Below are 15,082 nucleotides of genomic sequence, written 5' to 3'. Positions count from 1 at the left end.
CCTGTTCACTCACAAGACGTTCAAGAACCTTAGCCAGAACTGACAATTTAGAGATTGGCCTATAGTTATTTAAAATAGTTGCCTCCCCTCCTTTCAGTAAAGGCAAGACATAAGCAGACTTCCATACTTTTGGAATTGTGTTCGTGCTGAGGGAGAGGTTAAAAAGAGAAGTAAGAGGTGGAGCAATAAAATCTGCAGCTATCTTTAAAAAGAAAGGTTCTACGTTGTCCGGGCCAGCCGGTTTCCTAGGATCTAACTTGGATAATGCTTCATGAACAATACCAATAGTTAAAGGAGTAAAACTGAAAGGGTTTTCCAGACCACATTGTTCAGAGTCAAGGATTGGAGCGTTCACAGGAGCCACACAGCCAAACAGAGAGCCACAAGACACAACATGCTCATTAAAGCAATTTAGCATAGTAGCCTAGCATGCAGCATCATCTGGTGTCAGTCAGTCACGATGGATTGTTTAACCAAGACTACTGACTGACTTAAATACATATCTAGGCTACATCAAATAGTATATACACACAACACATTGACATCGATGGGACATAGGTACATATACAGAGTCAAACAAATATAAAGAGGTAAAGAAAGGAAATAAAGAAAGTGATTGAAAATATATTTGTCAAACACCCATTTGGTTTTGATTGCATTAATATATTTTTTTATTAAAGTGTTGCCATATTGAGAATGAGTGAGTAGGCTCACATGATCACTGGTTCTTGTTACACAAATAGTTATCTTGTAATAACATTCAGCAAGTGCACTATTTTTCTGCTTTTATTCTGAAAATAACACACACCGGAAATCACCTACTTGTTCCTGCCGCTGCCAACATGGCGGCTGATTCAGAAGAGGGTGATTATTTTGTGAGAGAAATTGAGAAAAACGACGGCTTTTCCCTAAAAGTGAAGCAGTGCTACTTGGGAGATGTTGGCTGTGTTGTTTGGGATGCAGCTATTGTCCTGGCAAAATATTTAGAGACGAAGCCGTTTTATGATCCGCCCTCAGGAGTGAACGTGTGGGCTGGGAGGACTGTGGTGGAGTTAGGAGCTGGGACAGGAGTTGTTGGGCTGATGGCAGCAACACTGGGGTGAGAAAACTTACTTAGAATCAGAGTTATAATGATACCTAATTGTTTAAATATTATTATACAAGTGTTGTACCTCCAACGTGTTGCTATTCAACAACGAACTAGCTGCCCCCCCCCCCCCCCCTTGCTTTGGAGTTATGAACTAATAACAAACAGAATAGTAATAGATTGTTTTTGATTGTGTTATAAATCCCATAGAGCTGACGTTACTGTGACAGACCTGGAGGATTTGCAGACCCTCCTGAGGTTGAACATCCAGGAAAACCAGGCACTAATCAAAAGTGGATCAGTTACTGCCAAGGTACTGAAATGGTTTGTACTTGAATTTTGTTATTTGTATCTCAGTCATATCACACAATGTGATGTTCAACACATTGCAAGACAACTGCTTGATTTCTGCTCTCCTTAAAAGGGGTGAAGATGTGTCTGACTTCCGACCTCCCACACATTATGTCCTTATGGCTGATTGCATATATTATGAGCAGGTAAGTTACTTTTACTTTGCCCTTAAATCTAATCATGAATATTTATAAAGTGGTGCTGTATCACTGTCATTGCAAAACAGAACGAACAACTGTAGCACTGTATTTCTCTTAGTGACTTATAATACATTTCCACACAGTCTATTGTTCCTCTGGTGGAGAGCTTGAAGCTGCTCTCGGGGCCAGAAACCTGCATTATTTGCTGCTATGAGCAACGCACAGAAGGAGTCAACCCAAAAGTGGAGAAGCAGTTTTTTGAGGTGAGAGACCAACTGTGTGTTCCATTTGTAAATACTTATAAACAGGTAATTAAGTAATAATACGTTGAAATGTATGTCATAACCTCTCAGTAAATCATCATGGTCGTTCGTGTTATATTCTAGTTGCTGCAAAGAAACTTCAACTGTGAGGAGATCCCTTCAGAAAAGCAAGACCCAGAGTTTAGTAGTCCAGACATCCACATCCTGCACATCCGGAGAAAAGCCTGAGTTTGTGTCTACAGTAATCAATATTGTACCCTAATGCCCTATGGAAATCAGACTTAAATTTGTACCTGTTTTATATTTAATGTATCTTCATTTCTGCACTCACTGTAACATTTTTTTTAAGGAAATATATGTTTTGGATATATTACTAAAGAATGTACTTGATGATTGGAGAACACTTTTTTTTTTTCAAGGCGAAACCATTGTAAAAACCTGTTTTTCGTAAACTTCAAAACACATGAAGATAATATCAGGAGTTTCATAGGTGTGTTTCATTGTAGGGCTGTGAAGGTAGATGGCAGACATGGGCAAGCAGAGACATGACAGACTATGCAGCCTATCCTTAATATAAAATGAGTTGTTTAAGCTAGACTAGATCACAAATTTACCACAATTAAACCATGATTTCTTGGTGATTGTTTGGATTTTTGTCTCGCATGTATGTAAAAGACAGTGAACATTTGAGTTTAAAGCTCAGTAAACTGCAGCAAAAATAAAAAAACATTAGACTTGCTGTGATTTTGCTTTGGACTGTCCCTTTCTGATGTGAATGGTTCAATGTACATGTGTGTAGGTTATAACATTAGGATAACACGCAGAGTCACAAATTAGATTGATATAGTTAACATTCCCCGAATGAGCAGCTGAGGTATGTAAATTCAGACATTACTGATTTGGAGCACTAGGGGGCAATAGTTGCCTTGAGTAAATACAAAGTATTTAACTTTGAGTAATGTTAAATCTGTGCAAATACAACCTATTAGATTATGACTTCTAGTGAGGACCAAGATTGTTAAATTAAAACAGAGTTAATTTAGCTTTTGAAATGTTATTTTTACATTTTATAACTTTTTACATTTTATAACTTTTTACATTTAGAGAGGTGGGAAAGTAAATAATGACTAAAACTCCCTTATCCATATATTTCGGTAGCTTGCCCAGTTATAAACATCTCCTAAAAAGCTTCTGCCCTGCCTGCGAGGCGAATTCCATCCCAAGCCCCAGATTAGCTGAAAGATTACGGCTCTTTTTCAAGCATAAACCATGAAGTACGCCCCACACTCCCACAGGCATGCAGGGGCCCCTCACAGCCTTTCATGCTGCACTCTGTTTACACAGGAGAGATGCAGTGTAATGAGCAGGGTGGCCTCCAACGCTCACACCAAATAAAAATGTTAATACTGAAGTTGACGGGTGAGGTTGACACTGAAGGTCCTATTAAATACCAAAATTACTTTATAAAAGATTACAATGTGGACTCAAGTTTGGTTATGTATTACATGCATTAATGTAATGTTCAATATTAGTGATATAGGCTAACCTGTTTGCCTGAAATCTGCGATCCATGAATATTCATGTTACATTTTTTATTAAAATCGAACATTTCATTATCCATCTTGTGCGTTGTGTAAAAAGATCATTATATATAAATACTTCAAACAGCAGATGCTTTAGCAGTGTGTAAAGGTAATTAATGGTAAATCATCATTGTTTAAGTACAACATTATGAGACGTTTGTTCATCTGAAAACACGTACAGACACAAATAAAGTCCCTCCTGTCCCAACTAATATATTCTTTATCAACAAATTCCCCGTAGAGGCTTGGGAATGTAAGGAGGTGAAACAGAGAGGGATGAATCATGGTTAAATCATCTAAGCCCTGGATCCCTGTTGACATAAATCAATGATATGGCCTAACACAAAAGGGATAAAGTAAGATTAATTATCTTTATTCTCATTCTCTTTTACAGATACTTAAATTAAAGCAGGTCATTTAAGATGATCACTCCCTGTAGCCCTTATCTGCCCTCTCACTTCTTCCATGTCCAGCTGGGCTGCAACAATCAGACCAGGATATACGTCCGGCTAATTAATTTGTTTTAAAGCTGGTATTAAGTTCATGTCCCCTATGTGGCGAGGACAGTATTCAGGGGGGATATTGGGGAGATTAGAGGGGGATTCTGTGTCAACATTTCATCCTCCTCCCCTCCCTTAGCTCTCCCAGTCAAGCCATTTATAATGTTTAACAGTCTCACCAGTCCTATCTTCTTTATTAAAATGTTAAATTGAAATACTGTAGTTATATCATTTTTGTGGTTGGCTAATTAGGCTAGCACTACAGGGGAATACAGGAGGCTACATGAGGACAGCCCACAGTGAAACCGTTACAGTTTATTCCATAAAAGCGATACAAATGCATTACTGGCGTATACTGCATGAACCAAGACAGAATGGGGGCGTGTTCTGCCAACAGATGGTGCTATTTGTAGAAATAACTCTTACCTGTGTGGAAAACCTGCAGCAGGCTGAAAAGTTAAAGTCTTCATATATAGCTGAAAAAGCCACAAAGTGCCCTCTTTTTTACACAGGCAGTTTATTGACTATGGAATGATGATGACATTTGTTGGACCTCTGTTGTATTTGTATATGTGATGAGTCTATGATCTTAATTCATGTGCAATATACAACCAGACATATTTAATTTCTACACAGATATCCTGGTAAATAACATCTGCATAGACTCCGTAATGCACCGGGTTCTTTGAAAACATGAGGGAGCAGTGCAGCGCCCCTCCAAACCAGCTGGGTGGAGGAGAGTCTGACTCCAGGCAGCCCGTTTGGTGTGTGCACCACTCTGCTGCATCACAGCCAAGTGACACAGAAGATCCTTTGTGTCTCCATCCTCACACTGCCTGGAGCCAAGAGACACTGTTCCAGATAAAGGAAGACTCATTTTCTCGCTAACTATTAGGGAGTGGCTCAAGAATAGACATCAAACTGGGCTGATTAAAAATAGAATAATAGAAGAATCCGGCATGAGTGTGTAACTTCTCCGATCCTGCAAAGGTGCCTCACAGCCCGTTTTAGGCACACAGATCACATTACAAACGGGGCCTTTATGCTGCACAAAGGGCTCTGTTCCAAAACAAAGCAGGTGATTCGTTTTGCAGCTTCTTCAATAATGAGATGCAACAATGCTAATAATCTGTGGCACTCTTGTTCAATGGATTCAGAAGCAAGCGGTGGTACGGTGCCAGTGAAGCAAAGCCCGACAGGACAACTAGCTTATAGAAACACAATGCTGACTCAACCCCCCCCTCACCCTAACCACTCCCACCCCCCTGCAGGGGACAGGAGGGTGGATGGGGGTGCTGTTAGGACAGCTGTGCTGCAGTTGAGAAGGGACACACAACCAGTGCTGTGAGAAAATGATGCACACTCCCCACTCCTTCAATTCATGACAATACAGCAATATTCGACACACCAATGATTGTTTATCTGGATATTTAAAGAGCATTTATAACCCGTTGTAGTCTTTGTAGGCAGTATTAGGCTTAACTGTTACAATAAACTATGCGTATATGGTCAGTGATTAATGGAGGTAACGTGGTATCAGTAAAAATGAAATAGTGTATTGATCCCTCACTTGAAATACCACAGGTTATGCGGCAACTTGTCGGTGACTGCTGTCCCTGAGGCATTCTAGTGCAATGATGTATTTGTCATCATTAAGATGGGTGGCGGACCAGCACCGAGGGGAGAACTGCAGAAGGGAGGGTGAAGCGTGTGTGTGTGTGTGTGTGTGTGTGTGTGTGTGTGTGTGTGTGTGTGTGTGTGTGTGTGTGTGTGTGTGTGTGTGTGTGTGTGTGTGTGTGTGTGTGTGTGTGTGTGTGTGTGTGTGTGTGTGTGTGGTCTTTTCCTGAGTCATTATATCTCAGTAGTCTGAATCTAGTGTGAGCAGCAGCGCCTGACTTGCCTTAGATCTGAGGATTCCTCCAAAACTGTTGTCTAATCCAGACGCAATGTCACTCCAAACACTGTCTCCACTGTAATTACAGCGCTCCTGTCAGACATACAGATGTAGTCAGTCATGGAGCATGGCAGTGTGGTGGCAAGCTGCTGAAGGAGGCCTTTGAGGTTGCTCGACATGGATCTCTATCATTGTGTCAGTCCTTGTGTGAAGGCTGTGAATGAATACATGTGTGGCTGCTGGATACTGCTGCTGGGTGAATGACTCCTGTCTATGTTCAACTTGGTATTAGAGTCACCTGTGTCTGTGGGTGTTGAGGTTATGTTAAGCCAAATTACACATGCCACATGATTAGAAAAGGTCAACGCTCTGAATAATAAAAAATAAAAAATCCAATTAATTTAATTTTGTTTTAGGAACTGACGCACATTCTGTTCCTGGCAGCCAATCGACCTCAAGCTGCAGCACCATATATAACGTCTGCCGCCCCCCTCCCTTTTATATACTGTAGCATTGGTTACATCTGAAGGCAAGATAGTCCACACTCAGCTACAATCCTTATTATCTCTGTGTGTGTTACAGCTGGAAAAACACAGCAGTGGAGTCCAAGGACAGACTGGTTCACACTTTCACACAGCTGTGTCCGACATCCTGCAATTCTCAACAGGAACCGTGTGGACACATTTCAGGTTTTCACATAATGGAATTTCAATAGAAGCTAGAGGCTTAAATGTAATGGGACTTAGATTGTATATTTTTAAAGTGGAGAAACCGACATGATTATAGACCAGTAAGGCCGAACCAACACATCTGTACTGTATTGTTAATGGTTAAATCATGTAGTTAATGCTTGTATGAGCACTTTGTCTTTCATTTAAAAAACAAATTGGTTTTGTCGTGTGGACCTTCAGCTTTTCACAATCATTTTCTGGTTCTTTGAATTTGTAACTTCACCACAGCAAGTAACCTTCAGTTTCAGATATGACTGGAATGTATTTTTGGACCAATGCCCAGAGTGCACCTTGGACTTCACAGCTTCACATTTTCAACCTCCACTGGCCGACACCACTGCACAACCCTTTTTCAAATAGTTTATAACTAAAGCCTTCCCTGGCACACAATAAAAACACAAGAGACGCTTACAATATAAACAAAAAAGAGTGCGTCTGTGAGCGTTAGCCTCAGCAGGAAACCTGAAAAAAAGTTTAGCCACTTCCTGCTATTTTTTTACACTGTGCTCTGCGTGAGTTCATTATTCAAAAGCTCTCTTGAAAAGGCTACCCATTGAAGGATTTAATCAGAGGACAGAGAGATAGAGGTTTCATAACCAAAGAGGCTGTTTTACTGTCCTTAAGCAGCCACTGTATTGTGTGAGCTGTGGCTTACAGTAGGTGTTCCCTCCTACCATTTGGCAGATAACTGAACCACCTTAATTACATAGTTCACCCATGTGCACATGAATATATGTGTCTAAAGGCATAACAAATCCAACAGTGATTATCCAGCTGGGTGTGGCTGTTCAACTGTAGGCTAACTGTAGGCCAAATGTAAGCCTGCAATGACTATTCACAACCCACAGTCCGAAAGAAGTATTATATTCGTACTACCTGCACAAATGTGACCCTGCAGTGAAGAGGAAGTAACGACAAGTGAGGAAGAAGAAACCACACCCTTGAAAACCACAAGCATTACTCAGGCTATAGGTTTGTAGGCATGTCGGGCATGCAGCTGTAATATAGCCTTCCACTCACCACAGTTATCCTTAAGCTACTTTAAATCTTTCTGAAGTTGACAAATGAAGGCCGGGCTGTTATTGCGACAAAAATATTAAATAAGGTCTGATCCGTTATTGCAGAACTGAGCTCACCGAACGCGGGGTGTCTTTCAATTTCTCTACTCTCTTCTGCTTTTTATATAGAATAGAGGAAGTGACTGGAAACATGCAGCACAGTCAGCCACCTATGTGAAACCAAAAACACCAGGCTATACTAGCAGGGTCCCATCATGCTGTCCTCAGGAACTGCCCCAACAAACAGGAAGGGAAGATATCTTTGTGCAAACTAATGGAAGCATTTAGGCCTTTTTTTAATCATCTAACTTGTTGATTTGCTTTACACTAAGTACAGTTATTCATACATTGATATATATATATATATATATATATATATATATATATACATATATACATTGATATATACATTGATATACCCCCAAAGAACCCCCAAATAATCGTAGCAAAAATATGATCATAATAATTTCGAAAAGTATAGGCCTCTATACTGTGTGTTTATATGTATATAAAATAAAATAAAATAAATACAATAAAATAACTAAATAATATTAGTGAACAAGCCTAATTAATTTCATTCGTTATTTTCAGTCTTATCTCTTCACAGGAAATTCACAGAGTATATGCATATTGCCCCATATTTCCTGAATTTAGTAAGTATTATGTCTGATAACAAAATTATTTAAATCAATGCAGGATGCCATTTCCTGTAACTAGGTTGCAGGTTTAAGGCTGTCCTTTTATACCAGAGACCACTCTCTTACAGCTTATCCTCTGTACATGATAGATTCTGACACCAGGACGGTATGGATCTGAAATAAGCTTTTTCTTTCATTTGTGAGATGCTAAATGAACGTGGTGCTGTGCTGTTGTGAACACAATCATATTCAAACCCCACCTTTCTAAATGCTGTCTTGCATCTCATAACACACAATAATGAAACTGATTATACGTGGCACCCATAACTGATCTTGTCTCTATGACCTTTCCTCTCAGGAAGTCTAAGGAATTCCAGCCAGGCACAGAGGGAGTTGAGAGAAGGGCCAGGAGGTCTCATTTTTACAGAGGAGAGGTCATAGAACATTGCCAACGTTCGCTGTCCTTGCCCCAGGGGCCCCAGTGCTTCTAATAAAGCTGTGAGAATCATATGGTTGTAATGAAGTGGTGGGAACCAGAATGGCCATTATAGCCCAATTAAACTGCCATCAGCATATAATGGAGGCCCTCGACCAAGCTCTCACTGAAGGAAAAATATTTACAAATACCCTCAGAAGCCTGGATATCTGAAGTGTTTGTGTCTGATTATTACAATAGCTGTTTACTCTGATAGAGCAGTTAAATCACAGCTGCAAGAAGTGTGTGGGTGATGTGGAACATCTTCTGTGGCAGAGGAGCTGTATCTTTCTGTCACCTGACCTGTGTGACGGAAACCTCTGTGGTGCTAAAGCAAACATCCTGAGGCCTCGACAGCAACTTGCTAAGCACCAGTTTCCACACGCTAAATGACTATACATACAAACACTTAGACACATGTACGATAGGGTGAGGTTATGAGAGAATGCTGCAAATACTTACCTTGTATGCTTGAGAGATAGTGTGCATCCTATTCTTGTAACCTGTGCTTTTTAAGGGAAGGTTGCATTACATTGTGCCAGATTTCTTTATGTGGACGTGTTAAACACTGGAAAGAGTGCCTTTCAGTATGCTGAGAGGAAGAATCCTTAAAAATCAAAGCTTCAGTAACCCTAAACACAGTAGTCAGACTATATATCACTATTAATACTGTCTTTGTCAAGAGAGCTAACAAGTGTTAATCAACTTAATGGAAACTAAAACATTACTGTGTCCGACTTCCTAATGAAATGTCAAACTGACTATCTTTTAAAAGGCCTATTCGACTTAAATAGCTTGACAGGAATGATTATTCAGCAACAGCAAGAATGACATTACATCAGCGTGTTTGCAGAGTAGAAAAGGGGAATAATAAAGACACCAAAGGATATGGCGTCATCTTTCTGGCATATAACAAACTATAGATTGGACACGGATCACACTCACTTTTGAGAGGTTACATACACCGATATGGTTATTATCCTTATTACACACTCATTATACTCATGTTGAAAGACTGCAACATATGGTTGTGGGTTTCTCCTTTTGATAAGAGCAATAAACGGTCTTATTAGTTACTAGTAACTCTTTACAGATGAGTCTCAAGTTAATCTTATTTACATTAGTCCACTTCAAAAGCCTTTCCTTCTCAGCGAGTGAAAAACCACCCAGACTCGCTTTTAAATGCCAGTCCCAACCAAATGCATATTCAGGAAGTTACAGCTGACAGCTCAGCTATGGCTCAAACCCAACATTTAAAAAGAATTCACAAGTGGGCTGTATATCGCAGCTGCCCCTCCGACTCCCATGCAAACTATCATGTGGCTCTGTTGTTCTAAAGAGACCAGCAGTCGGACTTCCTGTTTTGTACATTTCCCACCCCGCATTTACTGGCAGGGGAACAGAGGCCAGCAACTTTGTCTGAGGGTGGACATAAACCCTTTATGAAGAATCTGCTAAATTGTCCTAAACCCAAGAGAATTTTAACACGACATACTTCTACTTGGAGCATTCTCAACACTTCTCAAATTTTATTTGTAACCACTAGTTACAAGTAAATTAAACTTTCACCAAAAACAAAATGGTTTCATCTCACAGGCCTAGCCAAGATAATTGACTTTAATCCTTGAAAAAACAAACAAACAGACATAACAGATTTAAAATCACTTTTTTAATAAGACATTACAATGACATTGTTCTGTACATGGTTCCCCCAGTCAAAATAAGAGCTGCACTGCAGGGTGTCTTCTACAATTCACCAGTAACAGCTCCCTCTGACTGCACGACAGATGGACTCTGGTGTGGGGTTACTGTACTTTCGTACTCATGCTACAGATATAGGCTATCATATAATGTCCCAATACTGACACTAATCAACTGTGGAATCAGATTGAGAGCTCAGAGCTGAATGACATTCCTTTGGAAAGATTGAGTCAACTGACTACTTGTTACCCAAAATCAAAAATGCAAAATGCAATCCCAACAAGCATGTTTAAGAGTTACAGGAGGCGTATTTGTTGAATATTCAGCACAATTAGGTATCAAGACATGAAACGGAAGGTCAATCAGAAAATTATATAGCCCACATAAGGGGATTTGGGGGGGTAACAAAACATGTCTGAAGTTATTTTATTTCTTTGTCAAGACAGATGACTATTAAATTAAACCAATGTTGATTTTTTTCCCCATTGCAGCAGTAAATACCATTGAGAAGAAATACTTATCACAGCACTGTGTTAAAACAAATACCAAATTCCTTCAAGTATGCTACATGACATTTAAGATCTCGCCTCAGAAGAACAAAAAGATCCAAGTTCGATGCAGCAGAGACTGAAGGGCCTTGAAACAAGCTTTAGTCCTCGAATGAAGACACAAACTTCATTAGAAAAATTATACAAAACAGGGAAAAGAATAGGCAAAGGCGGTGATCTCTGTGGCTTTAACATTAGGACCAATCAATTCAGAATTCATCAAGCAAGCCCCAAGATGATGAAGGAGAAATAGTCCTGCTACAGAGTACAAGCAAACTTTAAGCCAGCAAACCCAGTTAAAGATAAATTAGTCATGGGGTAAACGTAGTATTAAAAATAAATGGGAAATAATCAACTTTTTCTTAACCATACTCATTTTGAAAAGTTATTTGTTACTTGCAACGTTATTATAGTTTTGACCTAAAACAGTCAGCACTCAATCATTAAGATTTGTAATTTGATGTTAGCCATGTCAAGCCCTCATACAGTCCATCACCTGTGGTCGCACAGGAGGGCTGAACATACCAATTCCTATCTCTGATGCGGGTCAATCCGAGCTTCTCTTGGATTTCATGTGGCTTCATGGCATCCGGGAGGTCTTGCTTGTTGGCAAATATCAAGATGATGGCATCCCTCATCTCCCGGTCATTAATGATGCGGTGGAGTTCCTGCCTTGCCTCGTCGATGCGATCCCTGTCCGCGCAATCCACCACAAAAATTAACCCTTGGGTGCCTGTGTAGTAGTGTCGCCACAGAGGACGAATCTTATCTTGCCCTCCAACATCCCAGACGTTGAACTTGACATTTTTGTAGGTGACAGTCTCCACATTGAAGCCGACTGTGGGGATTGTGGTGACAGACTGTCCAAGTTTCAGTTTGTAAAGGATTGTTGTCTTTCCAGCAGCATCAAGTCCAAGCATTAATATTCTCATCTCCTTGTTGCCAAATATTTTAGACAGCACTTTCCCCATTTTTAAATCGTGTGCATAAATACTTTGTTTCTACCGAGAAAAATGTCAGATTCGGTGCTGATGACCATTCACTTTTAACTGTAGCTTCGCGTTAAGGGCTTATTTGTGATGACATGACTCAGTGAAGAGCATATATCGGAGAGAAAAGTCAAAAACGCACACTCATGTTAAAATCTAACAAACAGTACGTATAGGGGTTTTCATTGAAAGTCTGTGCGTCCTGTTAAGTGCTGGGACGTTTATGTTCAGAGTATCACAATGTTTGCAGGGCCTATACACAACATGGCACGGTTACACTAAGAACTTGGCAGCAGCTGTTGCAGGACGTTCATTTTGTTGACTAAATCAACATAAAGCTGATTGGCAAACACAAGCTGCGAAGGTTAAAAACCACAAAGAGCAGACACGTTGTGTATACAAGGCCTCGGAAAGGCCACGTTACTTGTGAGTTCTTTCTGGTGTCCGGTCCTCCTCATCGGGTGCGCCCTTGTTCTCTTCACCGCTACCGGGGAGAAAAGCAGCTTTTCTGCGGCTAGTCCATCAAGCGTCGCGCCGGGCAACTTCACCGAGCTGTAAGGGACGTCTTCGAAAAGAAATCTTCTGTGACTCAGCAACACATGTATCCACCCATGAAACTCCAGTTCGTAGCCCCCTGAAAAGAGATTTAGGAGGTGGGTCAGACGTGCCAAATTAGCAAGATAGCGCTCATGGCTGCTAAAGAGGGCTAGCAAGCTAACGTTAGCTAGCTGGTTTCCTAGCAAGCTAGCCTTAAGCTAACTAGATAACGGTGGTTAGCTGTGGAAAACTAACCATATATAGATACAAAATACGTGCGACAGTGACAAAATGTTTGCCTCACGTCTCGCTGGGATAAACACTTAATTGAAATATAAGAAATGTACCTCCTATCTCCCCCTCCTGTATCAATAAATACAGCCAGCTCTCGTCTTTCTCCTTAAAGTAGAGCTGGTCGCAGTGCTGCTACACCGGAAAGGTGTGGAGCTGCATTAACCGCCACTTCCTCTCGGCTCCATTCAGCTGCTGCTGTCGTACGTTACAACAGCTTTCACTGTCTGAGGCATTCACGATACAGAAACAACTATTAAAAATACAAACTCACGTGAAATACATTTTACTTTAGTTAATTGTACACCATAAGTTAACATTTCATAATATTTTTTTTTTGAATGCACTAGTTCATTTTTAAGTTGTGCCTGTTTTTGGTGTATTTTTGGAGTTACGACATTACAAATAAAATACTAATATTGAAATATTTATATTGAAAAACATCACTTTGATAACATGTTCAGCATCTAAGTTGTATCTGTTTAGAATACTGATTCTAGGTATGTAAAGGGTAACAGCACCTTACCTAGCAATATTTTTTAAATGATTTCCTTTTGTCTGTTTTTGACAAGTCTCTGTGGCAAACGCATTTACCTGACCTGTCAGTGTTCTCTCTGTCAATAATTTACATAATATTGAAAATAGTGTTATCTATTAACTCTAGTGAACTAAAGCAATCTTCCTCATGGCCCCATTGGTGTTTTTCTATTGGTAACGTTTTCTTCTAGATAAAAATAAATAAATATGCTAAATGTGGTTATATACTTGCTAAAGGAATTACATTCTGTAATCAGCATTTTATTATTGTAACCTGTACAGTAGGTCAAACTAATTCTAACTATTGCCTGGTTGGTATTACAATACGTTCATGTAAACAAAATAAATGGAAGTGTAGTTTCACATTTCATTTTTACCCAACTGTAATAGGTCTTGTAACATACTTATGAAATTGTAAGAAAGGTTTTAAATGTTTTTTCTGATAGAAGGATAAGAGAGGATGAAGGCTGTATATGATCTTGAAGCTCTGTGACTAGAAATTGTCCTTGGAGGAGTGTATGGCATGCTATTCTTCCACTGCAACATTTTATTCTTATGAATAGACAAAGAGTTTTTCTCAGCTGATGTCTTTTTTACATTAACTTAGTCATTCATTACAGTACAAAAGTTAACCAGCTCGCTTATGGATAACTGCAAGAGCTGGCATTCTGTTATTTTTATCTTCAAACAATAATGAACAAAAACATTCCTCTACAGTGCCACATTGGCGTCTTTATTGGTAAGTTTACTTCCATATATAAAGCCAAATATGCCAAAATGTGGTCCTATAATTTCACTGCTAAAAATGTGATACTCTGTAATCAGCATTTCATTATTCTAACCTTCTTAGGTGGCCCCAACTCTAACTACATTAGCTGGGATTTACAATAAGTAGATTTTTTACAAACTTAGAGAAGAGTAGTCCAATTTTGCATTTCATTCATCTATTTAATTAAAATAGACCTAGTTGTAACAAGTTAAATGTAAATCTTATATATTATATTATATATTCTGCCAAATCCGGTGGCATGATGCTGTTGGAACATTTGCAACCATGCTTATGTGGTGGGTCCCTTAAGTCCCAGGCAACTCATTGTGTAAAACAGCAGAAGCATCTCCTGCTGATTTAAGTCAAGGAGCCCCTAATCTCTTTTGATGAGGTCTGAATGCTTCCCTTTAGCCTCCAACACTCATTTCCTAGAAAGTTGGAGCCACTGCAACTCTTATCTGACAAATGTCCCTAGAACGACCGGTCCCGATGACTTACTTGTAAGATATGGGTATCTGAGATTGTGCCCTGAACCAAGAGATGGCAGAACAAGCTGTTGTAATGTGACCTGAGAACCAGTGTTAGGTGAAGAAGCTGAACATTTGACTAACCGTTGCTCTTATCACATTCCAAATCAGAGGATAAGATCATTATCCACTACAACCATTTATGAAATGATTGCTGTCTATCCATAAAATATATATTTCGCTTGTGAAATATAAACTTTCATAGAGGTCAATGTCAACCGCAATGAAACGTGTTATAAAGTTTAAGCTTTAGCTTAACTTCATGAGATACAGCACAGAAATGTCAGTTACAAGAAAATGTTACAAGCTAACAGGCTATACATGGCTGTATCCTTGATTAGCATACAAATATGGTCTTAAGCAATTTAAATGAAGAGGATAAATGTCAGCTGTGGGGGAAGGTGTTATTAGATATGTCACTTTAGATAGACTATTGTAAGTAAAAGTAGCAGTAACACAGTGT

At 39.6% G+C, this 15,082-nt stretch overlaps 2 protein-coding genes across 2 annotated transcripts; one reads left to right on the top strand and one right to left on the bottom strand.

Moving 5' to 3' along the window:
- Positions 1-799: 799 nt before the first annotated feature.
- Positions 800-2,585, top strand: vcpkmt (valosin containing protein lysine (K) methyltransferase). The gene is made up of 5 exons (XM_034111642.2): positions 800-1,099; positions 1,298-1,411; positions 1,512-1,584; positions 1,722-1,841; positions 1,965-2,585. The coding sequence occupies exons 1-5, from the start codon at positions 843-845 to the stop codon at positions 2,067-2,069; spliced, it is 669 nt and encodes a 222-aa protein (XP_033967533.1). The 5' UTR covers positions 800-842; the 3' UTR covers positions 2,070-2,585.
- A 7,785-nt stretch (positions 2,586-10,370) lies between these two features.
- Positions 10,371-13,007, bottom strand: arf6b (ADP-ribosylation factor 6b). The gene is made up of 2 exons (XM_034111398.2): positions 12,843-13,007; positions 10,371-12,592 (listed from the first exon to the last, which is right to left on the bottom strand). Exon 2 carries the CDS (start codon positions 11,938-11,940, stop codon positions 11,413-11,415), a length of 528 nt encoding a protein of 175 aa, XP_033967289.1. The 5' UTR covers positions 11,941-12,592; positions 12,843-13,007; the 3' UTR covers positions 10,371-11,412.
- Between the last annotated feature and the right edge of the window lie 2,075 nt (positions 13,008-15,082).

The sequence above is a fragment of the Pseudochaenichthys georgianus genome, chromosome 22 (genome assembly GCF_902827115.2).
Source record: "Pseudochaenichthys georgianus chromosome 22, fPseGeo1.2, whole genome shotgun sequence".
NCBI lineage: Eukaryota > Metazoa > Chordata > Actinopteri > Perciformes > Channichthyidae > Pseudochaenichthys > Pseudochaenichthys georgianus.
Note: the sequence above shows the minus strand (reverse complement) of the source record. Positions and strands in the feature narration are given on the sequence as shown.